The 27,828-nt window shown below is 46.4% G+C and overlaps 1 protein-coding gene across 9 annotated transcripts in view; it reads left to right on the top strand.

Moving 5' to 3' along the window:
- ARHGAP32 (Rho GTPase activating protein 32) overlaps window positions 1–27,828 on the top strand; it is a 516,520-nt gene that overhangs the window by 268,084 nt on the left and 220,608 nt on the right. For all 9 annotated transcript variants that reach the window (XM_075603325.1, XM_075603322.1, XM_075603326.1 and 6 more), the window contains 2 exons: window positions 24,282–24,388; window positions 25,895–25,979. In XM_075603325.1, the coding sequence (XP_075459440.1) occupies window positions 24,282–24,388; window positions 25,895–25,979 (192 nt within the window). The remainder of the gene's footprint in view (window positions 1–24,281; window positions 24,389–25,894; window positions 25,980–27,828) is intronic.

Below are 27,828 nucleotides of genomic sequence, written 5' to 3'. Positions count from 1 at the left end.
GTTAGAGGTACTCAGATACTTTCATTCAGCAGTTCACACATTTCAGTGTTACAATATTTCTCACACTGTTATTTCAAGAAATAAAACCAAAATCATATAAGCAAATCCTATCCCTTTCAGGGATCTAACTACACATCAGAATCAGTCTCTCTAACAGCTGCTGGCCAACTAAACTGGTTCCCCAGCTTAAAACAATGCTCTCTCATTTAGGGACACAAGATACAGCACAGTCTTTTAGCTACAGCAGTAATCATTTGTTTTGTCTTATCTGTTCATGGTGTCCAGGCAAATCCTCTGGTACTGTCATACGTGGAGAGGCCGTCAACCTCGATACTGGATGCAGGAGAGTAGCGACACCCCCAGCCCCCAGGCTCCAAGGAGAGAGAGTGAAGTGCAAAACCTCTCTGCTCTAAATACCTGTGCATGTGATTAGAAGAGCAGGTGAGGGAGAACTAGAGCCATTGTAATCTGTGGTCTGGATTTTCCATCCAGCTGCCTGAGGTAATGGGAAGCTGTGGAACGGATCATTTGTAACTATTCCTGCACTTTCTGCTCTAAAATGGGGCAGAAAGCTGCCTAACATCTTTGGACTATGTCACATATCCCCCTCCCCAGCTCACACCTACTGGGGTGAGCGGCCATGGACCTCACTGGGGTGAGCGTCCTACCTGAAATACTTGAGCTAACTCCTCAGTACAACATTAAGTATTCACATGACACGAATATGAACTTCATTATATAATTTACCAACTGAAAGGGCCATCAACCCTGTATATTAATTTGTAGTTTAGCTACATTTTCAACACAGAGAACCAATATAACACTGTACCCTTGACAAAATGCTTATTCTAGAGGCCTAATATACCTTAACTACAATAGCTTATTTGCATAGTTAAGTGTCCGTGACATAGTCCACACGTGTAATAAAAAAAATAAATCGGTCAGTTCCCCCAAACATTTTTTTTTTTTTTTTTTTTTGACTTCCAGTCTATTGCATCCTTTGACTTTATTTCATAGCCCGCTGCAACCTGCAAATGACTGGACTGTTTCTTTAGCTTCTGATGAGACCCTTGGACCGGATTCTCCTTGGCTCCACAGTGTGGTCCAGATTGGTGAGATATGGAACTATTCAGGCGCCGTGTTAACCTTCGTTGTTTTTTCTTTTCAATCTTTGATTTCCCTTTTGTGGCCATTACCAGGCCTTTGGGTTTTGGAGACCTAGTTGCCTCTGTACAAACGTAGTCCATATTAACCACGTCATCAGGATCTGTCAACAAGTTTGTTTTTTCAGGAACTGCCACCCACTTGGCTAAAACATCTTCTGTGGTGTCCTGGGTGTGTCCACTAGTTTGATAATCTTCTGGACAACGTAAATGAAATTGAGGATCTGGATTTTTGAATCCCAGATCAGGGAGAATATTCTCAGGAGGGTGCCTATCTGTTTCTGGAATAACAGCAGCACAATCAAAGTCAATTCTTTCTCCTTCCTCTTTGTCATCAGTGAGGGCATTGAGTTTACGTTCCCTGGTCTCCTTTTGTGACCGTGTCTCTTTTAGCCTTGGAATCTCTTTCTCCAACTTCATCTTTATAGCAAATCGTAATATTGCAACAGCATTGAAGATACACGTATAGGAACGTACAGCTTGCTTGGTTAGGAGGTAGGATTGATAGCCCGACTGAACCACTTTAGCCGCTTCTCCCATGTCCGTCATCTGTTTCAGAGCGAGGTTTAACTCTGTTTCATTTTCTCTATTCTTGACCTGCAGCTGCAGGTGCTCCTTCTGGGTCTTGTCCAGCTCCAGCTGCAGCCGGGCCCCCTCATTTGCCGTGTGGTCCAGCTGCTTGTAGATATCGGCCATCTCGCTTTCATAGCGCAATGTCAGGCAGACCACCTGACGGACGGAGATCTCCTCTCTCTTGGCGCACTGTATCTCGCGCTCAGCCATCTGCTTCTGCAGCTCTTCAACCTGATCGTGCCAGACCTCCCTCAGGGTCTTCACCTCTATCTGGTGCTTGCTCTGGGTTTGCATCAGCGCCTCCATTTTTTGGAGCTCTGCAGTTTGTGTCGCCTGGATCGCCGCTGATTCTGTATTCTGCAGTGCTTCCTGCATTTCTAACTTTTCCTGGATCAATTGCTTCTCCACTTTTTCTGCTTGGTGAAGCTTCTCATCACCTTCACTGATCTGGTCAGTCAAGTCTGAATTTTTCTGTGTCAGACTTACATTCTCTCTTTTTACAGTCTCTAAATTACTCAGGGTATTCTCATGGGTTTGCTTCAACATTCCCAGCTCTGTGTTCAGACCGTGGCCCTCCAGGCGCAAGTGTTGCACCTCTGTGCTGAGCGCATGAACCTCTTGTAGAGCCTTCCCGTATTTCTGTTTTAGGATAGCAATCAATTTGTCAGACTTAATCTGTTTTTCATCCATGGTGACAATTACGGTGTTGGCCTTTTCCAGACTAGTCGTCACCTCTTCCAGCTCACTCCGTAAGAGAGACTCTGTTTTCTTCAAAGCCTCGTGCTCTTGTAAAGCTGGAAGTATACACCTCTGTAACTCGGCGTTCGCTTCTCGCACCTTATTGTTAGATTCTTGCTCCTTCTTCCAACATTCTCGCTCCTTCACCAAATCCTGCCACAGGACTTCATAATTATGGCGGGCAGCTTGGAGTGCAGAAACCAAAGCCTCTTTATCCTGGTTCAAGGATTCAGCTTCCCTCTGCTCCTCCTTTTCCTTTGCCACTGTTCCCGTGACAATTCTACCGATCACTCCGGTCTGCAGCACATCTCGGCGCCTTTCTGACGCATGTCCTGACAGCGCAGGTTCAAGTGGCTCGGTCACTTCCCCTGTGACTTGAGGGACAGTTTTCTTTTTCTTCTTCTTTCTTTTTGCTTTATTAGCTCCAGAGATATCAGTGGTACTGGGCACACGCTCACTGGTATCAGCTTCCACATCTTGCTTGCACACATAGGGCGTTGCTTGCTTTTGCAGCTGTTTGTCTTTGAAAATTTTGGGGCACACATCTTCCATGTGACCTACTTTATGACAGGCCCAGCATACTAAATTCATCTGTGGGTACGGCTCTCCTCCAGGGGCCACATACGAGTCGTCATCATCATCATCATCATCGTATGGCCTGAAGGGACACTGTTTTTCATGATTATGTACATTACAAAATAAACATTTCACGTCGGCCATTTTAGAAACCCGGCAGGAACAATTTGCTAGCTGCAATTTCACTCCCTTCAGCAACTTGCATACAGCACTTTCTAGATGCAATTTTTTTTTTTTTTTTTTTTTCTTCTTCAGCAAAACATTTTGGTTTTCTGTTTGGGTTCAGGGTGCTATTGCATCCACACTTTGCACATTCTCTGTGTATGCTAGAAGCACAACTGATATACACATTGGGACAGACTTCAATCATAGCATCTGTACTTTAGTTCAGCTCGACGGCCATTTTAAACCCCCGCATTTATTTGCAAACCCACAGACTTTTTAGTGTCGACCCGCATTCTCCACCATATGTGACAAACGCCCCTCTTTTGTAGTGCTGACGTCTGTCTGGGTTCTTCCCGACACAGTCTTCTAGGGTTAATTATACAACAAACAGGATCATGCAAAGTATTATGCTGCTTAACTCAGGCTTCTGCCTGCTTTATTTTCATCCAAGTAAGGTACTGCAGCTTTAACATGTGTAGGTTAGAGGTACTCAGATACTTTCATTCAGCAGTTCACACATTTCAGTGTTACAATATTTCCCACACTGTTATTTCAAGAAATAAAACCAAAATCATATAAGCAAATCCTATCCCTTTCAGGGATCTAACTACACATCAGAATCAGTCTCTCTAACAGCTGCTGGCCAACTAAACTGGTTCCCCAGCTTAAAACAATGCTCTCTCATTTAGGGACACAAGATACAGCACAGTCTTTTAGCAACAGCAGTAACCATTTGTTTTGTCTTATCTGTTCATGGTGTCCAGGCAAATCCTCTGGTACTGTCATACGTGGAGAGGCCGTCAACCTCGATACTGGATGCAGGAGAGTAGCGACACCCCCAGCCCCCAGGCTCCAAGGAGAGAGAGTGAAATGCAAAACCTCTCTGCTCTAAATACCTGTGCATGTGATTAGAAGAGCAGGTGAGGGAGAACTAGAGCCATTGTAATCTGTGGTCTGGATTTTCCATCCAGCTGCCTGAGGTAATGGGAAGCTGTGGAACGGATCATTTGTAACTATTCCTGCACTTTCTGCTCTAAAATGGGGCAGAAAGCTGCCTAACATCTTTGGACTATGTCACAATATATATATATACAAATACAACTGTATGCTCATCTGCATGTCTTAGGCAGGTCTGCAACCCCGCCTTACGAAAAAGGGGAGAAATAACCTCGCATCCACTCTAACAAAATCAAAATTAGGGTCACCATAAGCCAATATATAATGGAACAATTACCATAATAGGCGGTGCTCACGGGATAGTGATAATGTGAAAAAAAAAAGGATGGAAAAAGGGACCCGCTTAAGAGCACTCAGGTATACCATATGAAAAATAACAATTTATTAATTGACGCAAAGAAGATTTAGAAAACAGTACAAGATTTAAAAAAAATTAAGGCTTGGACCCCTGTCACGGCTACTACCCAATGGAAACACTGTAGCAAAACTAAGGGATAAACTCACAATGTAAACCCTAATGTCATATATAGACAATATTATCCAAAACACTTTAAAAGGCTGAGGGAAATTGGTAACAGTGCTAAGAGGGTCACTCAAAGCATAGAGGGTCACTCATTTGTTCTATGCTTTGAGTGACCCTCTTAGCACTGTTACCAATTTCCCTCAGAGATTTTTTATTGCTGTTGGTCTTGGTCTTTATATCTGCTTTTAGGAAGCACACTTTATGCTTGTTGAGGTAGTCAAGTACTGCTGCGGCCGAGTTTATTCGAGCATTTGCCCGTTCTCGGCCGCAGCAGTAACCTGGCGCGCGCCGGAGGGTGCCGGGCACGCGCTGAAGCAGCGGAAGAGCGCCCTCCGATCGGGGCGCTCTCCCTCCCGCTGCCGGGTCCGCCGGGTCCCCCGGAACCCCCTGCCGCCGTCCCCCACATCGCGGGACACCAGGGCTCCCTCGGGGAGCCCTGGACGCGCGTGCAGGGGGCGCTGGCACCCGATGACGCGTGACCGCGCATCGGTGACGCGCGGCACGCCGAGGGAGTGGGGCTAGCAAGCCGGGGCATCCCCCGGCTTGCGGAACTAGCCCTGCTCGGATTAAGTGTGTCGGTAGTGTATATACTGACTTATAATGACTATATCTATGTCCTTTAGGACGCACTATATTGTATGCATGTCATAGGTGCCTGTGAATATAACAGCCTGTATTTGAGATTTCTGCCTATTTAAGTGTTTTGGATAATATTGTCTATATATGACAGGGGTCCTAGCCTTAAATTTTTTTAAAATCTTGTACTGTTTTCTAAATCTTCTTTGTGTCAATTAATAAATTGTTATTTTTCATATGGTATACCTGAGTGCTCTTAAGCGGTGGGTCCCTTTTTCCTTCCTTTTTTCCCCCGTATATATGTGTGTGTGTTTTAGGTACTTTGTGTGCATGTGTTCCTTGTTTCTTTCCTGGTTCTTGTTGTTTGTTGTATTCTGGGGAATCTTACTCATTTCTGCTTGTTTTTTTTTTTTTGTTTTTTTAACCGGCTTGTCAACATGATCTATGCCGCTAATTATTAACTAATTATTAACTAATAGCTCCAAACGTTTTAACTTTCTTATCTCTTCTGAACTTCACTTTTTTCCATAGGAGTACTTTCTATCTACTTGTGTATCAGGTGTTTCTCCTTGGATGTGCACTTTATCTTCCGCGTCCCTTCTGGGGGATATTTTGTTCCTAATAAATCTCTATATTACTTGTATATTTCTTTCTACATAACCCTCAGATGTCTTGACCCTATGTATTAATGTATTTGTTTGTATGTTCTTTTACTTTGCCTAGTGAGCCACCTGTTTATATTGTGTGTGTTATGTGATTTGGGTTTGTCCCCCCCCCCCCCCTTCTGTTGTCTTGATCTTGGTGTTGGTTTGTGCGTTTGTGTATCTGTGTACCTCTCATCAGAAGCATAGTTTTCCGTCACTGTCCCCCTTGGGGATCTGTCTTTTTCTCGCTGTTGTGGTGCCTGTTTCGTCTGGTGGCAGTTCTTGTCTCAGCTTGTTCTAACTATATTGCTCCGCTTCATATGCGATACGGAGAGCACATAATAGGGGGAAAAAACACGACTGGGTTAGTACATGGTGTTAGCAGGCTAATACAGTTATACATTTGCCCCTTGGTCTCCCTTCCCCCCCCTCCCTCAACCCCCTCCCTCAACCCCCTCCCTCACTTCTTCCCCTCCGTTTCCCCTCTCATTCCTCCCCCCCTTCTTCTTCATCCCCCCTTCATACATACCCATCCCGCTCTCCCCTTATAGCGGATCCTGAGGCATAGTTTATGAACCGTCTCTTGCTCGTTTTCTCATACCTCTCCCCCCTTTCCTGGTTTAGGTGATGCTTTACATACAGTCCGGGGTATGTATAGTTATTAGGGGAAAGAGTGTCTCTGTCATAATTTTTTTGCCTCCCTCTCCCTTTCCTTTCCTTTTTCCTTTCTGGGCAGTGTGTGCATCTGGTGTGGGTTCACCGTTGTTGGGTCATTCATCTTTGTGTCAGTCAGACATCCGAGTAGTTGTGTCCAGTATGGGTCTCGTCCCTCTTTATAGTTTTCCTCTCTGCTTGTTCCATGGCGTTCCTCGTTTGTTCTTCCGTCCAATGACAGCCCCGCCACAAACTTCTCTGTCTGTCCGTGTGTTGTGAAAGTCTTTACCCCTGTATCTGTAAAGATTCTTAAAGTTGCTGGGTATATCGGCGCAAATTTTTGTTTTTGCTTGAATAAAGTAGTGCAAACTTTACTGAAGTCTCTCCTTTTTTGCGAAACCGCGACTGAGTAATCTTGGAAGATCATAATTCGCTTGGAGTCATACATCAGCTGCTCTGATTCCTTGAAAGCTTTGATAACCCTCGTCTTATCATTAAAGTTTAGGATTTTTGCTATTATGGGTCTAGGTTTATTTTCTTGTTCTGGTCTCATGGTCCCCATTCTGTGTACCTTTTCCACCTTTATCGTGTGTTCGGCTGCAAATCCTAGTTTCTTTGTGTTACAGGTTACATGCAACCACATGTGGGTTTCTTGCAAAGGCTTATTTATTGAGCCTTAAATAATACAGCACACAAAAACAAAACAGCTTCTTTTCAGCATACAAAACAGAAATTAAGTCCTGAACAGGGCTTGCCCTTGCCCAACAAGGGCTGTTAAGATTCCAGCGTAAGAGTACACAAACAGTTCATCAAAAATGTATTTTGATGACAGACCTTATAGCAGTAATCCTACTTCAGCATTTCAGTACTCTCTCTTGATAAGACAGGATGCATGTGTGTACAGCCTGGGGTTTTTAAAGCTCCTTGATGAGGCAGCTGGGATTAGACTAATTAACTAGCCCTCTAAGCTGAAAGTTAACCTTGTCACTGCTGCACTGCAGACCTAAACATAGGTCTGTTAGTCATAAGGGTGGTGACGTTTATTCACCCTGTCACATTCCTCCCCTGTTAGTGTGTGGCTGGGGCCATGCACGGCTGAAGCCCGACCATCCACCCCTTCTCTAGAGAAGAAATCAGCATTCACATTTTCTTTTCCAGGTCTGTGTTGAATCTCAAACGAGAAGGGTTGGAGGGCCATATACCACCTGGTCAACCTAGGATTAGAGTCTTTCATACTATTTAACCACTTTAATGGATCATGATCTGTTACCAACGTGAAATGGACTCCCGCCAGGTAATGCCTCAAGGCCTCGATTGCCCACTTTACTGCGAGGCACTCCTTCTCATTTACTGAGTACTTTTTTTTTCCCTTGGGAACAATTTCCTACTCAGAAAAGGGATCGGATGTTCCACCTCTTTACCGCATCAAAGGCTCTCTGGCACTCCCTTGACCATACCACTTGTGTAGGGTCACACTTTTTTGTGAGGTCTGTTAGTGGGGCTGCAACTTCCGAGTAGTTGGGGATGAACCGCCGATAGTACCCTGCTAAACCTAGCAGTGAGCGTACCTTCGTTTTTGTTTGGGGGGTCGGAACTTCTTTCAGGGCAGCTACCTTGTCGGCTAGTGGCCTTACTTTTCCACCTCCCACTGCATACCCAGTGTACTTGGTTTCCGCCTTACCTAAGGCACATTTTCAGCCTATTTAGGTGGGCCCGCCAGTGTTTACTATAAATTACAATGTCATCTAGGTAGGTTGCGGCATAAGCCCTATGAGGTCTCAGCACTTTATCCATGAGTCTCTGAAATGTGGCTGGGGCTCCATGCAGTCCAAATGGCATTGTCACAAACTGGTATAAACCCATGGGAGTGGCAAAGGCTGTCTTGCGCTTGGACTTTTCCTCTAAAGGTATTTGCCAGTATCCTTTTAAGTCCAGCGTGGATATATATTCCGCGTTACCAAGGGTGTCAATTAACTCGTTCACATAACTCGTCCACCCTTGGCATCAGATATGCGTCAAACTTGGATACCGCATTGACCTTTCGGAGGTCCACACACAATCTTACCTTCCCATCGGGTTTAGGGACCATAACTAGTGGACTACACCACTCACTGCATGATTCCTCAACCACTCCTAAGTGTAACATTTCTTGTACCTCCTTCTCTACCAGGGCCTTACGGCTTTCAGGCAACCTGTAAGGACGAGAACGTACTTTTACCCCAGGTGCTGTCTCTATCACATGTGAAACTAAATTAGTTTTACCCTGGTAAATCAGAAAAAACATAATTGAATTGTGTAATTATTGCTAACAAGTCCCCTTTTTGTTCAGAGGACAATTGTCTACCCATTGGGATTTTCTCGTCACCACAGATGTTCCCCCATGGAGGCTGAGGACCCAGGTCCGTTTCCTCCTCCACCGGGTGGATTAATAGAGACTGCTGCACCTTCCAGGGTTTCAGCAAGTTCACATGGTAAATTTGTTTACCCTTCCTGGACCCTGGTTGAGCGATCTCGTAATCCACATCACTCATGTGGCGGAGTACTTCGAATGGGCCCTGCCATTTGGCTAGGAGTTTGCTCTCACAACTGGGTAACAATAACATCACCTGGTCTCCCGGGTGAAACACACTCATACGAGCATTTTGATTGTAATGTCTCTCCTGACTGTCCTGAGCTGATCTAAGATTCTCCCTAGCAAAATGGCCGACCACATCTAGGCGCTTCCTAAGGTCCAATATATATTGCAGGGTATTCTTAGAAGGGAACCGCTGTTCCTCGCAGGACTCCTTTAGGAGGTCTAGGATACCCCGGGGTTGGCGGCCATACAGCAGTTCAAATGGAGAGAATCCCGTGGAAGCTTGTGGAACTTCCCGCACTGCGAATAGCAGAAAAGGGAGAAGTTCATCCCAGGCTCTCTTCTCTGAATCTACAAATTTTCTCAGCATCCCTTTTAGAGTTCGGTCAAATCTTTCCACCAATCCGTCAGTCTGTGGATGGTAGAACGATGTCCGAACAGACTTGACCTCTAATAATTTCAAGACATCCTGCATCAGTTTAGCCATAAAATTTGTACCTTGGTCGGTCAACATAACCTGGGGAAGTCCAACCCGTGAGAACAGCTCCAACAATTTGTTGGCTACTTGCTTCGCCGTTGCTGTCTTCAGGGGGAACGCCTCAGGATATCTTGTGGCATAGTTGACTATTACGAGAATAAATCTGTGTCCTTTCGCAGAAGGTTCTAGCGGTCCTACCAAGTCTACCCCAATCCTCTCAAAGGGAACTGACACCAAGGGTAGAGGAACCAAGGGGGCTGGTTTTTGTCCCTTTGGACTAGTCAGCTGGCATTCAGGACATGGCGCACACAACTTAGCAATATCACTATACATCCCTGGACAATAGAAGTGGAACGAAATACAGTACAAGGTTTTATCTCTACCAAGGTGACCCCCCCCCAAGGGACAGTATGGGCTAGGGTGAAGACAGTTTTAACAAACGCCTTGGGAACCAATATTTGTCTGGTGACCTCCCCTGTTTGTGTCTGCTTGTTCACCCTATACAGGATATCATTCGACTATTCAAAATGAAGGAACACCATTACCCCTTGTGCATTCAATATCTGGTCATCAATTTTTACCACTTTGTCATATTGTCTGGCCAGGACTGGGTCTTCCTCTGCCTCTGGCAAAAATCAGGGAGACATAGCTTTGGTAAATCCCCAGGGCCTGTCTCTCCCTCCTTCTGGCCATCCCCAGTCATTACTGTGACTTATGCCTATGTGTTTGGCCATCTTGAGACCCAGATTTCTGCAACCAGTTCTGTTTATCATAGTGTCTTTGCCTCCGAGTCTTTGGAACCCGGTGTTTACTGGGGAACAGGTCTGCCGAGAAGGTGAACAGTTTACCAGGTTTCTCCTGAGCCAGAGAATGAGGCTCCTCTTGAGAGACTGGAGCCATTAGGTTTGAAAAGAAAGGCCAGTCACGGCCGAGCAGAATGGGGGCAGGGAGCCAAGGAGCAACTCCTACTTCGATCCTTGCCTCCTGACCTTTTACCTGTAGCAGGATTTTGGCCGTCGGATACCATTTTACATCGCCGTGTATACACTCTATACTCCATGGGGAGTCAAATGAAAGCAAGTCAGGCGGTAACAGTTTCTGGAAGACCACCGATTTTCCAGAGCCTGAATTTACAAGGGCCTGGACGGTTTTACCCCCAATCTGGGCTGGAATTAGCCAGGGCTTGCAACTTTCTCTGGGGAAGGCCGAGGCGACTGTCCTGCTGAAGGAACAATCCATCTGTGGACAGTCTACCTGACGGTGACCTTGTTCTCCGCAGGCCGAACAGGGAGAGGGTTCCCTCGCCGGAGGGTGCCGCGGATACCAATCAGCTGGACCGGATACTGGAGACCAGGCATCCGATGGGTCCTGTGTGCGACTTTCTCTGAAGTTCCTATCATTTGGCGACAAGCCGCCATCAGGAAGTAGATGAGGGTCTCGGCGGTGACCGGCGTTTGGACCTTTCACTTGCTGGAAGGACTGCTCCTTTCGTTGCACTTGGCGGTTGCGTATGAAGGGGCTGTAGTTTCCCCGTTGGTCCGGTCTCCCTCTTTGGGCGTCCGCAAGCGCCGGTAAAGTCAGATCTGTCGGGTCCAAGACACTCGCCTGATCCTCGGCCCCAAGGAAGTTCTCAACGAGTCGGACAGCCATATTAGAGGTGTACTTCAGGTTCCGGAACTGCTTCCGGTAGGTCTCTTGGGTCAGACCTAAGCGATCCAGTATGGCGGCTTTCACTTGTTTGTAATCCATTGCCTGGTCCGCTGGGAGGCCCTGATATGCGGCCTGGGCCTCTCCTATGAGGAGTGGGGCCAACGCGATTGCCCAGCGATCTGCAGACCAGCCCTGGGCTTCGGCAACCCTTTCAAACGTCAGTAGAAAAGCCTCTGGATCCTCGTTCAGTCATTTTCCTCAGGAGGACCGGGGGTTTGTTCGCAAGTTCTGGACTGGCAGACCCCTGGAATTGGGTCAGCAGCCTGGCCATCCGCTCATCCTGTGCTGCCTGCTGCTGGGTTAGGAGCTGGGTTTGCTGCTGCAATAGTCTTTCATTTCTCTCTGCCTGTAGTTGGGCCTGCACCTGCATTAACAGTCCCTGCTTTTTGGTCTGCTCCTGCATTAACAGTCCCTGATGTCTGGTCTGCTCGCACAGAAACTCTTTAAAAAAAAATTCCATTTTTTTTTCCCATTTTTTTTTTTTGTGTGTGTGTGACCCTTCAACTGCAGGGGCCTCTCAAAATCCCGGCACTTCTGATACCATATATTGCAGGGTACATGCAACCACACGTGGGTTTCTTGCAAAGGCTTATTTATTGAGCCTTAAAAAATACAGCACACAAAAACAAAACAGCTTATTTTCAGCATACAAAACAGAAATTAAGTCCTGAGATCGGCTTGCCCTTTCCCAACAAGGGCTGTTTAGATTCCAGCGTAACAGTACATAAACAGTTCATCAAAAATGTATTTTGAAGACAGACCTTATAGCAGTAATCCTACTTCAGCATTTCAGTACTCTCTCTTGATCAGACAGGCTGCATGTGTGAACAGCCTGGGGTTTTTAAAGCTCCTTGATGAGGCAACTGGAATCAGACTAATTAACCAGCCCTCTCAGCTGAAAGTTAACCTAGTCACTGCTGCACTGCAGACCTAAACATAGGTCTGCCACGCATAAGGCTGGTGACGTTTATTCACCCTGTCACACTTTGGTAGCCATTTTTTGCAGAAATCTGCTAGTTGGTTCTGTTTTACAGTCTCGGGTACTCCAATGATTCTAATATTACTGCGTCTAGACCTATTCTCCAGGTCATCTAGCTTTTGCTCCAGCAGGATGTTTTTTTTTCCGCAGTTCCTCAACTGATTGTTGAGTTTCAGAGAGTTCGTCTTCTATATTGCTTAATTTTGTTTCTGCCTCCTCTACTCTGGAGGTATGGGCAGTCAGATCGTTTTTTTAATTCGTCTATAGACTTTCTGATTTTATCATTACTTTGTTCCAGCTTTGGCAGCAGTTCTCTGGCCACAGCCTTTGCTATAATGTCATGGTCTGACCTTGTATGCTGCTGCCTGTAAGCTCTCTCGCTCCAGTCGGACTCTTCAGGTACTGCCTCATGGCCTTCGGCCATCTTGAATTCCTCTCTCCTTCTCTCTGCTTTGTCCTGCCGCTGCACTTTTGGCGCCATCCGACTTGACTTGGAGAGGTATTGTTCCATGTATCGGTTGCCGCTTCTTACGGGGATCCGGGCTGGTGGTTTTTTTTTGTTGAGATTTTTAGTCCCGTTATGTTGCGATTACCTCCATTCTTCCCACGGACCAGCAGAGCTCAGTGCAGTGCGTCCTTACCGCCCTGGCGCCATAACCAGAAGTCCTGCTGCATTCTTAAGTGTGATTTTATTACGTCTTGGGGACAGATTTTTTTTTTTTCTGTACGAAAGCATCGCCTAATATAATGTAAGTAAATTGGAAAAAAGGGTTCAATGTATGGAATTTTGCTTTATGGACAACTTTTCAGGTACGTATCTGTTCCATATTTTGACCGGTTCCTGTAGTAGTAAGAAGATGGGATGGAGCGCATTTGGAAGAAACAATATAGTCCTGCAAGGGAACCTGTGCCTCAATAGGAAACCTGTGCCTCAAAAGGAAAGTGTTTGACCAGTGTATCCTGCCTGTGCTCACGTAAAGATGTGAAACTGAACCCTAAATGCGAAGACAATTCAGAAGCTTCAGACAACTCAAAGAAGTATGGGGAGATTTATGCTAGGTGAAGACAGGAAAAATAATGACAGGTTTGAAACCCCACAAGCCGCCTTCCACTCTAATTTCTCACATTATTCTGGGACTGAATAAACAGCTGCATATTTGGCAGCAGCTGAGCAGCTGTTAGGGAGTTTTTTAAAAAGTTTTATAAACTATTTTACAAGACTTTTATTTAAATGGTTAGTTTGTGATCTACAGTATATTGGGAATTGAATAAAAAGGCTGATGATTGTATTTGTTATGGTGCTAGGAGATAGCAGAACTTTTTCTCACTCTTTCTCTCTTCATACAGACTGACATGCAGTAAATAAGCTTGCCTTTAGAAGCCCACGCGCTTTCCATCTTAACGCTAGGGTTGCTGTTTTTATAATAATTTTTTTTTTGCTGTTCTTAGTTATAGAGCGGTTTGCTAGAAAAACACATCAAAAACATGTATCATGTTCGTAATACTTCAAGCATGTTCTGCTTCTCGGTTCTTGAAGTGTTATTTACCTGAGCCACAAAAATATCTTACTCGTAGAACAGTTTTTGTACAAAATAACTTGGCATTGGCTTTGGGCACAGCTGTGTTTTGGATACATTCGCTAGTAATCCCTCACACCCCAAGCTTCTGTTCCCAGGCATATCCAGTTTGTTTAATAATTGTTGTTCTGTTTGTGTGGGTGATCATTGAAGAAGACATGGCCCATATTTACTAATCTGTGCTACTCCCCTAGGTACTTTTATGCACACGAAGACACCAGTCACTTGAAAGGGTTGTAAGATATGTTATCATATTATGGCTTGGTAAATATAAGCCTGTATCTTGTGCCTTTAGATTTCCATGTTGCAAGGGTGTGGTTGCAGTGTTTACATGTTTTGACCAAAAAGATTGAACTAAATGACCCAAATCTGTGAAGAAAAAATATATAGAAATGTATCACATCATTTGGGGCATTGGATGTGCACTGTGACTTCTTTGTTTACTTGTTGTGTATCTGAGGTCACTCTCCCAGTAGTACTCCAGTTGTCACTATAAATATATAATTCTGTGGGGTTTGGATTTTGCACTTGCTAAGATTGTGTCCAAGGGTGGGCATATCTTTTGTAGGGTGTGACTTTTTGTTTAACCACATGAGTACCAGACTGCCATTGTGATTAATGTATTGCAGGCACATGGCAGGAATTTAAGAATTGGATCAACTCTTTTAATTATGTATAGATATAGGCGGATTTTTTGTAAGGAAAGTTGATATGTACAAAAAAATTGTGCTTATTTCATGAACGCCTTCATTGTGTATTGAACACGCAATGTTTAATGCCGAAACATACAAGTTACAAGATCATTTGTTTAAATCTGTCTGGCAGTGTTTCTGGCCTATGAAGTGGCTGCACTATGGATTCTGCAGATGCAAAGTGCATCAGAATCCTCCAGCTCATGAGCCAGGGATTTCCCTTTTAAATTCTAATTACTAGACGCTCTACTTGCCAAATGCGTATTATAGATCTCTCAGATGTTTTGTTTGTGTTATTACTGCCCTCTGCTGGTCATTAGATATGTCTCCTAGTTTTCATTGGATTCACTTTTTTTCCCTTCTACTGAGTAGCAAATCTGAAAAGTGTTGAGGCTAAATTGAAATGTATCACTTTGTGTACACCCAAATGTATCACTTTGTGTACACCCAAATTTATCACTTTGTGTACACCCAAATTTATCACTTTGTGTACACCCAAATTTATCAGTTTGTGTACACCCAAATTTATCACTTTACAGTTTCTTTTTTTTAACCTTATACAATTAAAATGATGTGTGAAACAACTCATTTGCCTCAGAGTGATCAATATCACTAGGTGTGTGAATCCTGTGAGCGGGAGCTAACGAGCTATTTCAACTGCAGTGCAATAACGTTGGCTACATCTGTAATACAGGCATACCCCGCATTAACGTACACAATGGGGCCGGAGCATGTATGTAAAGTGAAAATGTACTTAAAGTGAAGCACTACATTTTTCCCACTTATCGATGCATGTACTGTACTGCAATCGTCATATACATGCATAACTGATGTAAATAACGCATTTGTAACAGGCTCTATAGTCTCCCCGCTTACGCACAGCTTCGGTACAGGTAGGGAGCCAGTATTGCTTTTCAGGACGTGCTGACAGGCGCATGCGCGCGCTGCCGTTTGCCTATTGAGCGATATGTACTTACTTGCGAGTGTACTTAAAGTGAGTGTCCTTAAACCGGGGTATGCCTGTACTCCTTTTCATGTTCTCTGCACAACGACACCAGTAAGTGGAGGTTTTAAGAGTTGCCACAATCAAATTCTTGAGGTTCATAGAAAGCCTGGCTTCACCTAAGGCCGCGTCCATAGTGGAAAGCGCAAGCTTCCGCGCTCCTCCGTGACCTGGCGTCGCGCTTGAAATACAAACTTGTTTGTATTGCGAAGTGCACTCTCCCTGTAGCACATGTGCACCCGTGATACACATGCATTGGTGTCATAGTATTTGTTTCGGCGCGAGCTACATAGCTTGCACTATGGACGCGGCCTAACAGGGATCCTTCGCTGATATCTGTAATATCATCAACCTTGTGTCACAAACTCACCTGGAAGGGTCACAAAAGCACGTTCCGGCAGTCACAGTCACTATGAGTTTGTTATTGTTCCTACAAGGGCCTTAGAAGCGTGTTCAGACAGGTAGGACATGACTTGTACCCAGAACAAATTTGGTTTCAAGTGCTAAGCTTTAAATCTTCTTCACAGTTTGTTTGGGGAGAAGGGGACAGGGGCAAAAAGCAAATAGCTCTGGATGATAGCTTTTAAAATGAAATATGTTACATAGTAGATGAGGTTGAAAAAAGACGTACGTCCATCAAGTTCAACCTATGCTAAATTTAGACAACAGATACTTTATCCTATATTTGTATTTACAGTATATTAATCCAGAGGAAGGCAAACAAGAACCCCACTGAAATATCATCTAATGATATCTCATAAAGGGGGAAACATACTTCCTGACTCCAAATATTGGCAAATCAGATTACTCCCTGGATCAATATCCTTCCCATGTTTAATTATTTGCTGTATTCTTTTCCTTTATAAAAAGAGGTCCAACCTTTTTATTTAAAGAGATCTTTTGTATCTGCCATCACAGTCTCCATGGGTAATGAACTCCACATTTTAACTGCCCTTACTGTAAAGAACCCTTTCCTTTGTTGCTGGTGAAATCTCCTTTCCTCCAACCTTAAGGGATGGCCCCGAGTCCTTAGTACTGCCCGTGGGATGAATAGTTCTTTTCAAAGTTCCTTGTATTGTCCCCGAATATATTTGTATATAGTTATCATATCCCCTCTTTTCTAATGTAAATACATCTAATTTAGCTAGCCTCTCCTCATAAATCAGATTGTCCATCCCCTTTATTAATTTGATGGCTCTTCTCTGCACTCTCTCTAGTTCCATAATGTCTTTTTTTAGGATTGGTACTCAAAATTGTACTCCATATTCAAGGTGTGGTCTTACGAATGCTTTATAGAGGGGCATCATTATGTTTACTTCCCTTCCATCCATTCTCCCTTTAATGCAACATAAGATTTTGTTTGCCTTTGCAGCTACTGCATGACTTTGGGCACTATTGCTAAGCCTGCTGTCTACAAGCAATCCTAAATCCTTCTCCATCAAGGATTCCCCCAATATATCTCCATTTAATTTGTAAGTCGCCTTTTTATTCTTGCATCCCAAATGCATAACCTTACATTTATCTTTTTTAAACCTCATCTGCCATTTACCTGCCCACGTTTCCAGTCTCTCCAAGTCCTTCTGGAGAGAAATGACATCCTGCTCTGATTCTACTACCGTTTTCAATCCAGGTGCATACATTATTACTGAGTCCAATTTGCTTTATTTTGTACACCAACCTCCTGTATGGAACCGTATCAAAAACCTTTGCAAAATCTAAGTAGACCACATCAACTGCATTTCCCTGGTATAAATTCCTACTTACCTCCTCAAAGAAACGAATAAGGTTAGTTTGGCATGATCTATCCTTCATAAATCCATGCTGACTACTGTATTACTAATAATTTTGTTTTCCAGTAGGTATTCCTGAATATTATCCCATATTAAACCTTCAAGTAGTTTCCCCACTATTGAAGTCAGGCTTACAGGTCTGTAATTCCCCAATTGTGATCTAGCTCCCTTTTTAAATATAGGCACCACATCTGCTTTACGCCAATCTTGTGGTACTGAGCCTGTGGAAATGGAGTCCTTGAATATTAAATGTAATGGTTTGTCTATTACTGAGCTTAACTCCTTAAGAACTCAGGAGAATGAGTGGCTCACTGAGTAAAGACACTGACTCTACATGGGAACATGGTTCAATACCCGGTGTTGGCTCCTTGTGACCTTGGGTAAGTCACTTTATCTCCCTGTGCCTCAGACACCAAAAAAACATAGATTGTAAGCTCTATGGAGCAGGGACTGTGTCTGCAAAATGTCTCTGTAAAATACTACGTAAAACTAGCAGCGCTATACAAGAACAAATTATTATATTATTATGTATGCCTTCGGGGCCAGGTGCCTTATTTACTTTCATTTTATCAAGCCGCCTATGAACTTCTTCCTCAGTTAACCAATTCTTCGTTAATATAGAGGTTGTGGCTTCCTCCTGCGGCACTACAATTGAAATTGATTCTTCCCTGGTAAACACAGAGGCAAAGAATTTGTTTAATAGCTCTGCTTTTTCCTTATCTCCAATAATCTGCCTACCCATCTCACACTGAAAGGGTCCTATATTTTCTTTTTTCATTTTTTTTGTTATTAAGGTACTTAAATGACTTTATAGGGTTGATCTTACTTTCTATTGCCATCCTTTTTTCATTTTCAATTTATGGTAATTTGATTGCCCTTTTGCAACTTTTGTTACATCTACTATATATTTCTCAAACTGTTGTATGCCTGTCCTGTCCCTAGTGACAATCGCATTGGCCCTTGGGCCCGTCACTCCGCCTCAGGCCAATGAGATGGCTCCCTTGGCCTGCCCGCCCCCGCACACCTCTCATTGGCCTGAGGAAGTGTGATGGGCCAAAGGAGACACACACCACCACCCCCCCCCCCCGCCCAGGTAAGTCACACCACTGCGCGTCCCGCCTCAACTTATGGCCCCAGTAACTCACCTATTTCAGTGGGGGGGAGGCCCACACAGGGCGCTTCCTGCCGCCGCCTGCACGCGCCTCCGGCAGCCGGGCGGCACATCGGGGCAATCTGTCGCCCCGGGGGTGGGGGAGAGCGACGCACGTGGAGCGGGGGACCGAGCCCCGAGTCACAGGGAACAGGGGAGCGAGCCCCGAGTCACGGGGAATGGGGGGGGGGGGGCGAGCCCCGAGTCACGGGGAGCGGGGGGGCGAGTCACGGGGAGAGGGCTAGCCCCGAGTCACGGGGAGCGGGGTGGGGGCGAGTCACGGGGAGCGGGGGGGGGGGGGGCGAGTCACGGGGGAGCAAGTCACGGGGAACGGGAGAGCGAGCCCCGAGTCACGAGGAACCAAGAAGGGGGAGCGGCCAGCCGCCGAGCCAGCGGGGGGACGGACGCCCGGGGGGGGCATGCGGATACATAAATTATGACAATACATATGCCCCCTGCTCTCCACACCCCCCACTCCCCTTTCCCCCCCTTTTCCACCCCCACTCCCCTTTCCCCCACTCCCCTTTCCCCCACTCCCCTTTCCCCCTTTCCCCCACTCTCCTTTTCCCCACTCTCCTTTCCCCCTTTCCCCCACTCTCCTTTCCCCCTTTCCCCCACTCCCCTTTCCCCCACTCCCCTTTCCCCCACTCCCCTTTCCCCCACTCCCCTTTCCCCCACGCCCCTTTCCCCACTCCCCTTTCCCCCACTCCCCTTTCCCCTACTCCTCTTTCCCCACTCCCCTTTCCCCCCCGCTCCTCTTCCCCCCGCTCCCCTTTCCCCCCCGCTCCCCTTTCCCCCCGCTCCCCTTTCCCCCCGCTCCCCTTTCCCCCCCGCTCCCCTTTCCCCCCCGCTCCCCTTTTTCCCCCCGCTCCCCTTTCCCCCCCGCTCCCCTTTCCCCCGCTCCCCTTTCTCCCCCCGCTCCCCTTTCCCCCCCGCTCCCCTTTCCCCCCGCTCCCCTTTCCCCCCCCGCTCCCCTTTCCCCCCCGCTCCCCTTCCCCCCCCGCTCCCCTTTCCCCCCGCTCCCCTTTTCCCCCCCCCGCTCCCCTTTCCCCCCGCTCCCCTTTCCCCCCCTGTCCTCTTTCTCCCCCCGGCTCCCCTTTCTGCCCCCGCTCCCCTTTCCCCCCTCCGCTCCCCTTTCCCCACCCCTCCGCTCCCCTTTCCCCCGCCCTCCGCTCCCCTTTCCCCACCCCCTCCGCTCCCCTTTCCCCCCCCTCCGCTCCCCTTTCCCCCCTCACTCGGCTCCCCTTTCCCCACTCCCTCCGCTCCCCTTTCCCCACCCCCTCCGCTCCCCTTTCCCCCCCCTCCGCTCCTCTTTCCCCCGCCCTCCGCTCCCCTTCCCCCCCCTCCGCTCCCCTTTCCCCCCTCCTCCGCTCCCCTTTTCCCCCTCCTCCGCTCCCCTTTCCCCCCCCCCTCCGCTCCCCTTTCCCCTCCCTCCGCTCCCCTTTCCCCCCCCTCCGCTCCCCTTTCCCCCCCTTCTGCTCCCCTTTCCCCCCCCCTTCCGCTCCCCTTTCCCCCCCACTCCCCTTGCCCCACCCCTCCGCTCCCCTTTCCCCACCCCCTCCGCTCCCCTTCCCCCACCCCCTCCGCTCCCCTTCCCCCCCCTCCGCTCCTCTTTCCCCCGCCCTCCGCTCCCCTTTCCCCACCCCCTCAGCTCCCCGTTCCCCCCCCCTCCGCTCCCCTTTCCCCCCCTCCACTCCCCTTTCCCCCCCTCCGCTTCCCTTCCCCCCCCTCCGCTTCCCTTTCCCCCCCCTCCGCTCCCCTTCCCCCCCGCTCTCCTTCCCCCCAGCTCCCCTTTCCCCCCCTCTGCTCCCCTTTCCCCCCTCCTCCGCTCCCCTTCCCCCCCCCTCCGCTCCCCTTTCCCCCCCTCTGCTCCCCTTCCCCCCCCCCCTCCGCTCCCCTTTCCCCCCCTCCGCTCCCCTTTCCCCCCCCCCCTCCGCTCCCCTTTCCCCCCCCCTCCCCTTCCCCCCCCCTCCACTCCCCTTTCCCCCCCCCCTCCGCTCCCCTTTCCCCCCCTCCGCTCCCCTTTCCCCACCCCCTCCGCTCCCCTTTCCCCACCCCCTCAGCTCCCCTTTCCCCCCCTCCGCTCCCCTTTCCCCACCCCCTCCGCTCCCCTTTCCCCACCCCCTCCGCTACCCTTTCCCCCCCCCCCTCCGCTCCCCTTTCCCCCCCCTCCGCTCCCCTTTCCCCCCCTCCGCTCCCCTTTCTCCCCCCTCCTCTCACCCTACCCAGCCCCACTTACCTTGGCTCCACACGCGTCGCCATGGCAACGTGATAACAAATGACGCCACGTTGCCAAAGGAACATGACGCCGGAGCCGAGGTAAGTGGGGGAGAAGGAGGGGCGCGGGAGTGAGGTGACCGCCGGCAGGGGGGCGAAGGGAAAGAAGTTTGCGCCCCCTAGTTTATAGCATATCCCTACAAAGATTTACTTTATACATTTACCTCCACTGCTAATTTCTATCCACAAGGTCTCTACATTTTCATCATTCCCTTCATAAACATCTTCCCTTATAATAGGCTTTAGATGTAGCTTAATAATGTAAACATACTCCACCTCCTCTTCTATTTGCCTGGTCCTTATGGAAGAGGGAATAACTCCCTAAATGAACTACCCAGTCATGAGTTTCATTCCACCATGTTTCAGTAATGCCTATGACGGGGGTTTGCAACCTTTCTAGGAAGAAGAGCCATTTTATAAAAAAAATATTTGTCCAAAATATTCAGAGAGCTGCAACACATGCATGAATATTGCACACCCGCAAACATATACTGTACACACACTAATAGGTATATACAGTACTGTATATGGCCTGGGTTCCCTGGTTTGGCTTTTACCTCCTTGGGAGAAGGGAGGTTGCTGCGGAGCCACGTGACTAGGCCTGACCAATGGAGTGTTAGGATTACCTGCTGAGGCAGTTGTACAGTTGGTGCTCTGAGGGTTTGCTGTCAGTTGGAGCTGGAACACAGCTAGGGGAGGTTGTATAGGTAGGTGCAGGGTCTGTGATCCAGAGGGCCCCAGTTAGGCCCCAACTCACCCTAGAATGTGGCTGCTTTAGGGAAGGCCCTTCAGTTAGGGATCCTGCCCTTTTAGGGATTAGCCATTTTAGGGCCAAAGTGGTTTCATTTGAACTATTGCTGCTGCAGTCTGTAACTAGACTGCAAGAGAGGGAGCGACCAGCATTGCGGAAGTCACTCCAGAGGGAGACATCCCATCCAGCGAAGGATATCGTTGGGTCGGCGGATCCCCTGCTTCTCGTTGTTAGTGCGCCAGCAGGTACCGTTCGCGAAACGTGCACCAGCATCTATACAGTAAGGCACTGATCACGCCTAAAGGGGTGGGCATCTTTTGGGGACACTTATTGGGTGAAGTTACCAAAGGACCCCTCTGGTACTGTGGACACGGTGTGGGGATACACGGTGGTGGGACAATGCCCTGCATGGCGAGGTATAGCTGTAGCTATTAGTATTGCTATTGCCTGTATGTGGTTTATGGCTATTGCTCACAGTAAATGTTATTATTGTTATTCTTATAATCTGTGGACTGTTATTAATAGTTCCTGCTCAGGGTTATCCCATCCAATTGGGATCCCGTGCAGGTGGAGGCGCTGCCACTCAGTATATTCGTTACCCCAGGCTCCCAGTAGCGGAGGCTCATATCCCTGTGAGCCGACAGGTACCGCCAGCACTAAAAGAACCTTCACATTAGAGGGAAAAAGGGCTACATGTATAAGAATTAACATACAACAAACTTACTTTCATCAGAATTAGGGAAAGAAAAAAATATGTGGTAGAATAAAATGCATCTCACAATAATAAGTACTTTTATTTTGTTTTTTTTGCATGGTTTTTCTGTGCAAAACAGTTTGTCATTTAGATACACTATACATACATACACTACCCCTCCCCCCACATACATACGCACACACTACCTCCCCCCCCCCCCCAAATTAACACACGCGCACACACACACTACCCCCAAAAAACTACGAGAAATCCAAAATAAAATATTCTGCTCACACACACACACACAAAAGGCAAACAGTTCAATTATAAAATAATTTAAAAAAGGATAGATTCACTTAAGAAAGCTCAAGAACAGTGGTTTTAAAGAAAGGCTGCGGCCATAGTGTGCACGTGACAGAGCGCAAGCAGGTGCGTGTGCCTTTCGCCTGAGCGATTTGTGGACTCCATTCACACGCGTGACGGGGAGGCGTGGCCGTCAGTTCCAACCCCACCCAACAATCAGACTACCCGTTCCGCAATGGGCCGAACTCGAGCCCCTGTGAGACATGAGACTGTTCGGTTCATGTGGTCATGGCAACAGATTGCCCTATCTACCTTCTTAATAATGGAGTTCCCTACCACCACAATCTTTCTTTGCATCTGGGTATCCAGAGTCACCTCTGTGCCGGAGGAACTATTCCCCAGGCTGCTAGAGGAATTGGTCTCCCCCAGCCTTGCCGTTCCTGCCCTGACACCCCCAATATCTTCACTTAATCTGGCAAATCTATTGGGATGGGCCAGCTCAGAACTGTTACCCAGCTACAGTACCTACCTGCTCATCACTCAGTTCCACCATCTGCACCACTAGTCCCAGCAAGGGCCTGCTCAGTGAGCACTAAACTCCTTTGGAGATTGTCATTGTCCCTCAATATTGCAAGTTGCCACTTCAGATCAGCAATCTCTAACTCTAAAGAGACCACCCGCTCACACTTCCCACAGTGGTATGCTCCCAGCTTTCCAAGTACACATACATGTCTCCTACTGTCTCTGTACGTTCTCCCTAAATACCAATTAGATTGTAAGCTCCTCGGGGCAGGGACTCCTCTTCCTTAATGTTACTTTTATGTCTGAAGCACTTATTCCCATGATCTGTTATTTATATTATCTGTTATTTATTTGATTACCATGTGTATTACTACAGTGAAGCGCTACGTACATTAATGGCGCTATATAAATAAAGACATACAATACAATGTGCATTGGGTGGCATTTTCATTCGTCCTCATTGTTGCAACTATGGAGTTATACATGCTAATAGTTTACTGTACTTCAGTATAATATGCCCTGTTGCACTCCTTCCCTTTCCAAACTGCATCAACACTAGGGCCAGGGACCTCCTCACCAACCTGCTCCTGGCATTGCCAAGCTGGCTATATATAAGTCCAAGAAACAGCGTTTGGATGGGAAGGTATCCCTCACCTGCCAGGCTCTGTTCCGGGTGCTGGTGCGCTCCCGTATCCGAGCCGAGTTCACCCACGCTGTGGCCACTGGGCAGGTACCTGCATTTACCTCCCAGTGGGCGTTAAGCCGTGCGCTCTGCTCGGTATCCCCCCATCTGGTTTCTTTTCAATGACACGTCCTCCTTTTGTGCACTTTATTTTTAGTTGCAGTGCACTGGCTTCCGTTTTATTTTGTCTCCATTTTAAAGCCTTTTCTTTTCTGGTTGGTCTGTGACCAACCAGATGTATTTCACCGTTTGTCTGGCTTCGCCAGTCAGTCCGTTAAAAGGTTTTAAAAATATATCTGGTTCTAACTCCACACTTGCTACAAACAGTACTTGAAATCAAACAGTAATTCAGTCACACAGATCAGGACATGCAAGCTCAGGATACGTTAGCAATCAACTAACCCCACCCACTGCAGGCTCAATCAGGCAGGAGAGAGAGAAAAAAGTTTGTTACAGACTATCGATTCTCCCACAATGTTTTTTTGTTTGTTTTGTTTTTAATCCAGTTGATTTATTTTTTATCTGGCAGGCAAGAGGTGCAGATATCCCAGTTCCAGGGGAGCCGCCAATGCCTGCAGACCTGCCACTGCGGTCCTGCGGCAGCACTGCCAGCATGAAGGTCAAGAATGTGAAAAAGTAAGTTTTAATAGCCTTGAGTTGGATGGGAATATTGTTCCAGTACAAAGGTCAGAGAATTGTTTGAAGCATCAAATGCTAAATCTCTGAAACAGAACCAAAGATATGCTTTTGTGGCAATGATTTTTTTTTTGTGTGTGTGAATTTATTTTGTGTCCATCTATTTTACATTTTGCAATTGAAATGGTTTAATTGGTATTGTTAGAAATATATCTCCGTCGATGTCAAATTATATAGGATGTTAATTTCCTTTGCAACTACCAGCATGTTTTAGTGTTGTCACTGATAAACATTGCATTAGAATACTGCTGGATCGCAAATCTTAACAGATACAAGGTCATCAGTCTCCAGGCAACCAATTAATCCAAAGGTTGTATTTGCAGCTGTAAAGACACTGCTTTGAAGCAGTTAAACCGCTGTTCTGTAGTATTTCTCTTTTTGCCTGGTATAAACTCTTTATCTCCCAGCTCTGAAAGTAAACAGGAATACAACCTTCAAATTATGTGCGCTCAGGAAGCCTGGATAATCCATCCGTTTTTGACGAGTTTTTGAAGGCTAGTCACTGCACCAAGGCGTGTTTTCTGTATAAATATGGGTCACAGACATGCAAACTTTAAACAAAACATCAAACAATCAAATCCTAATCTTATCTAAAGATCAAGATTCATGTAAAAGAAAGAAGATTGTATAATTAATGTGTCTAACCTTAACAATGAAGCTTTATCAACGCCTTGTTATGTTAAAAAGATATAGGATGAAATCTGGAGTAATTTCATTTTTAACAATTGGGGCAAAAAACTGTTTATAACCCGTTTGAAAAATATTAACAAAGTGAAAATCAAATATAGTGTATACGAGGGGAGCGCAAACTTTTCCTGCTGCGCCCCCCTGTCTGCTCCGGAGCTCGCACCCCCCCTCCTACCTTGCAGCTGCTTCAAATGACGCTCCGGGGTCATGTGACGTCAGTTGACGTGACCCGCAGCATAATTTAACGCCTGCCACGTCACATGACCCCGCCGCGTCATTTGATATGCGTTACCATGGAGACACATCACAGCATCTGAATCCCGGTAAGTTTTATTGTTGCAGAGGCCTCACGCGATCCCCCGGCATTTAATTGAAATGCCTTGGGGAAGAGTGCGGGACCTCTGCAACCGCCCGTGCCCCCTCAGAAAAATCTCCCGCCCCCCCAGTTTGCGCACCCCTGGCGTATACAATGCCAAGACAGTGGCCCTTATTTATTGAGCTTCAAAATGGTTAATCACACTGCGATCAGTCGAAAACTGCCATTGATTTTAACTGAGTTTATTGAAAAGGGGCCATCATTTTTTGAGCCATTAGGTCATGAAACTGCTCTTATTGTGTTCGCACTGAATGGTTAAGTATGTTTTCTCTCTGTGCCTGGTTTGGGTTTCAAGGAAGGCATGGATTTTGAGTTGACAAAGTTGGCGTGAGCATCACTATTTTATCCCTTTCTTACAAGTTTCTTCTTTCCCCGTTGCTCAGGTTATCCTTCACCAAGGGGCACTTCCCAAAGCTTGCAGAGTGTGCTCATTTCCACTACGAGAATGTGGACTTCGGAAGCATACAGGTAAAATCCCAATGTCTTACATTATTGCTTTGAAGAAGTCTGTGCAGTCAAAGGCACTGGTAGGGTGACCATATTGAATCATGTTTGTAGCTGCAACAGATGAAGTGAAAACTACTAACCTGTCTTGGACATATACTCTTCAGCTTTGCTTTAAATACTAAACTAATCTTTGTTCTGTAAACCAATTCATATATACAATACATGACCCACCCGCAGGTGATTTGAATAGCTCCATGTATCCCTACATTAAGTACACTTGCCCCATAGTCTCATTTGAACCATACTTGAAGACCTCATCTTCAGTTGACTTTCATAAGGTCATCTAACTCGTCAGTTTATACTAAAATCTCCATCTTTAGGTAATGTGTAGTATTAGTGTAGTAATGAAATATTTATCTATTTTACAAGCCTCTAGCTGCATAAGTCTGCGTCCCCGCTAGCGCTGAGCGAGCGGCGCTTACTTACATATATAGATATATGCAAGTCCCCGCTCATGCTGTGCGCGCATGCTCGTGCGTGGGCACACGCTCGTCCGCGCTTGGCGCTTAAGTAAACAAAATAACTATTTTCCCGCGCACTCAACTACCTGCAATGCCCCCCCTCCCACGCGCGCGCGTACATGCAGGACACCCGGCACTCATGCTTGGAGCGCTCTTCAAGCATGAGCACGCTCAGCACCAGCGGGGACTCAGTCTAAGATCGAAGATAGTAGTGAGAGTATAACTGAACCATGAAAAAGTATTAGCCCTGGTGTTTGCTCCATGCTGCCACAAGGTGGCACATGCACATTGAGAAGAGAACTGGTATTTTTAAATAAATTCAGATGTATGCAAGCAGTATCTTAGCCACCAAGAGGGTAATGAAACTAACAGAACAAACTAGGATCCTATTTTATGCTTCAGATTTGAAATTGTATTTGTTAAAAAAAATATTTGAAAAGTTAAATGCCCAAGTTGTTTATTAAATAAATATTTAAAAAGTGTGCTTCCAAGAAAGTTATTAGCCTGACCTAAAAATGATGCATACAAGTTATTATAAATAAGCTTCCAAGTGCCTTCTTCTAGTGGTTTGGATAAGGACACGGGTGTAGAAAGTGCAGATTTACAGTATAGGTGCTATATTGCTCTATATTTTAGCTCATATGATTCTCTATGTTCTGCAATATAAGTGTATATAAAATATGTTGCAAGTCACACCTATATACTGATGTCATGATGTACTTTGTGATATGCAAGTAAAGCAAAAAGAGTCTTGTTATGGATACCGAGGCACTGATGATCCTGCATTTTGTAACATTTGTGGTATGACCAAAGCTCATAAGGATAATTTTGTTCAGATTTGTGTGTATTGCTGTTATGACTTTGCCATGTTTATTAAAGCCAGTCTAATTTAGCATCAAAACGAAATAATGGCAGTGATAACCGTTACATCCTGTGCTGATGACTAACTCACACTGACCACACAGAGACATTAACCATTGATCCACTGTAGATGCGGTTGAAAAAAGACGTACATCCATCAAGTTCAACCTATGCTAAATTTAGACAACAGATACTGTATCCTATATCTATACAGGCATACCCCGGTTTAAGGACTCTCACTTTAACTACACTCGCGAGTAAATACATATTGTCCAATAGGCAAACGGCAGCTCACGCATGCGCCTGTCCTGAACAGCAATACCAGCTCCCTACCTGTACTGAAGCTGTGCATAGTGGGGAGACTGTAACAAATGCGTTATTTACATCAGTTATGCACGTAAATGATGATTACAGTACAGTATTTGCATCAATAAGTGGGAAAAAGGTAGTGCTTCACTTTAAGTACATTTTCACTTTACATACATGCT

Source organism: Ascaphus truei, chromosome 6 (assembly GCF_040206685.1).
Source record: "Ascaphus truei isolate aAscTru1 chromosome 6, aAscTru1.hap1, whole genome shotgun sequence".
Lineage (NCBI taxonomy): Eukaryota > Metazoa > Chordata > Amphibia > Anura > Ascaphidae > Ascaphus > Ascaphus truei.
The sequence above is the reverse complement of the archived record's forward strand: the minus strand, read 5'-3'. Positions and strand labels throughout refer to the sequence as shown.